Here is a 2,182-nt window from a genome sequence, read left to right as displayed (position 1 = left end):
CAGCCTATTGGTTAACATGCTGTAAAAGTTGCTGGGGAATTTTTCACACCTTTTAAATAGGCATATGTCATAGTTATGTCACAGTTTTGACATGCAGCCTGCCAAAGACTGATTTGCATTGTGTTGAGAATCCACATATCCACCTGTACTCAATGAGAGCTGCAGATACTCAGCACTTCTGAAACCAAGGCCACAGAACCCTGGGATAAAACCTAGTTTTTACTATCTGAACTTGAGATTTGTGTTGTAGACATTAAATATTGCAGTGCTGTATATGTTCAAAGTCTACCACTGGTTTTGGCTCTGATGTGGCTTTCATCTTTTGTTTGATAGACATCAAAATGCATAAGTGACATATATTGAATTTAAATATGCCTATTAAGCTTGTGACACCTTCTCCGGGGTTTAGACATGTAATATGAAGATGAAATGCACATTTACAGAGCATCAAGGAACAATCTAATAAGTCTGGAAGTTACTTTACAACAAAGTTATTGGCATGCATCACTTTCCAATTTGACTATTTCAGAAAATGTACCCCAGTTTTCAGGTATATTTACTGAAACTTTGTTAATTATTTAGATGGGAGGAAACTAATTTCTTTCTCTACTCACACTGGAAGTCTATGGCTAACGTGGGAATCAAACCAGGTTTCCTGAGTCATGCTTTAATCACAAGACCATCCTTCCTCTCTTGTTACTGCCTGGGTGTACAGTCCAATACAGATTTTTGTACCCTGTGTTTTCACTCTGTCTCATGGAGAATTTACTTTTGTTGTTTTTTGTTTTGTTGTTCTGAGATACTTGAAGTATGAATTGTGTGTGTGTGTGTGTGTGTGTGTGTAGAAACAATAATAATTGCAATATTAAAAACAAAGCTGAATAAGCCTTAAGCCTGAAAGTTGCTACCTGGCCCATTTGTTTCCTATTGGATATACTTTGAGATGCTGTCTGCACCTGGTAACTGTCTCCTCCTGGTTGCACATTTCAAAGCTGTCTGTACCTTCTTGTTGGTCAGGATAATCAGCAGTGGGCTGATGGCCGAGTAGCAGGAATCAAGGAACATCCGGGCATCAATGAAGCTCAGTGAGACAGGATTCATACAGAGGGTAGAGATCCAGAAGAGGCTGTCCAGCCCGAAACAGAGAAGGTACATGATTAACAGGGCCACCACGGCTTTGGCTGCCTGGATCTCCGCATGCTTTGTGTGCAGCCCCAATAGATGTTTTGCCTGCTTCCCGTGCTGATAAAACATGGAGAGAAGGTAGCAGCTGGAAAGAGTCATGACTCCCAGGAAGAACAAGTCCCGAATGACAGACACCGCCCCGTTTCCCAAGTACAAAAGGTGGTTGGGGAACACCATGTAGCAGAAGTTGTACACCACTGTGTGGCTTTTGATGATGGAGGAGTTTGCAGCAGCCTGGGAGGAGGAATAAGCCAGGTGGGTACTGCACACAAAAAGGTTGAAGCACCACATGGAAATCATAACTGAGGAGAGATTTTTCAGCAGGTTCTCTCTCAAGCGCAACCATTTGCAAGGAGATGGGACAATGAGGATACACTGGAAACAGCCCAGCAGAGAGGTGATGCAGATGGTCATGGCTCTGCCCACACAGTAAATATGGAGGGTAATTTTGCAGACCAGGTCATTGTACATATTCTGAAGCCTAAAGGTTTTGAGGGTGACGGGGATCCCCTGGGTCAGGATAACCAGGAGGTTGGAGAGCGTGAGGTTGCTCAGTATAATTTCAGAGGGCGTGACTTTTCCATGGCACATTAACATGTGGGTGAAGGCATAGAGGATGACTAGGTTCCCTGGGATCCCCACCATGTCCAATAAAATTAAGCCAACCATGTCAAAGATGAACCAGGCTCCCATAACTGATCCTGCAAATGGATGAGGGTAACTAGATCTGTATAAAGAACAGGAGTACTTGTGGCACCTTAGAGACTAACAAATTTATTTGTTAGTATATTCTGTATATTCTGCAAAGCAAAGACAGTGTGCATTAGAAATGGTATGTACATTAGAAACCGGGAACTTTCAAGTCATATAATGTACTTGCAAAGTGTGTGTCTTTAATGCCCTCTAACATTTGGTCCAATATAAGAAAACAACCTACTAATGCTACCAGTTAGTGAAGTTACTCCTTTAGCTCAGCTGTTAAAAGCTTGTGTTGTGG

General features: G+C 42.3%; 1 protein-coding gene across 1 annotated transcript; it reads right to left on the bottom strand.

Moving 5' to 3' along the window:
• Positions 1–924: 924 nt before the first annotated feature.
• LOC112107896 (olfactory receptor class A-like protein 1) lies at positions 925–1,830 on the bottom strand. Its single transcript, XM_024201792.2, has one exon. It carries the CDS (start codon positions 1,828–1,830, stop codon positions 925–927), a length of 906 nt encoding a protein of 301 aa, XP_024057560.2.
• Between the last annotated feature and the right edge of the window lie 352 nt (positions 1,831–2,182).

This window comes from Terrapene carolina, unplaced genomic scaffold (genome assembly GCF_002925995.2).
Source record: "Terrapene carolina triunguis isolate 2854851 unplaced genomic scaffold, T_m_triunguis-2.0 Scaffold926, whole genome shotgun sequence".
Lineage (NCBI taxonomy): Eukaryota > Metazoa > Chordata > Testudines > Emydidae > Terrapene > Terrapene triunguis.
The sequence above is the reverse complement of the archived record's forward strand: the minus strand, read 5'-3'. Positions and strand labels throughout refer to the sequence as shown.

Excerpts from the sequence above, each read along its gene's own strand:
- LOC112107896 (XM_024201792.2), bottom strand. The coding sequence starts at position 1,830 with ATGGTGGGGATCCCAGGGAACCTAGTCATCCTCTATGCCTTCACCCAC.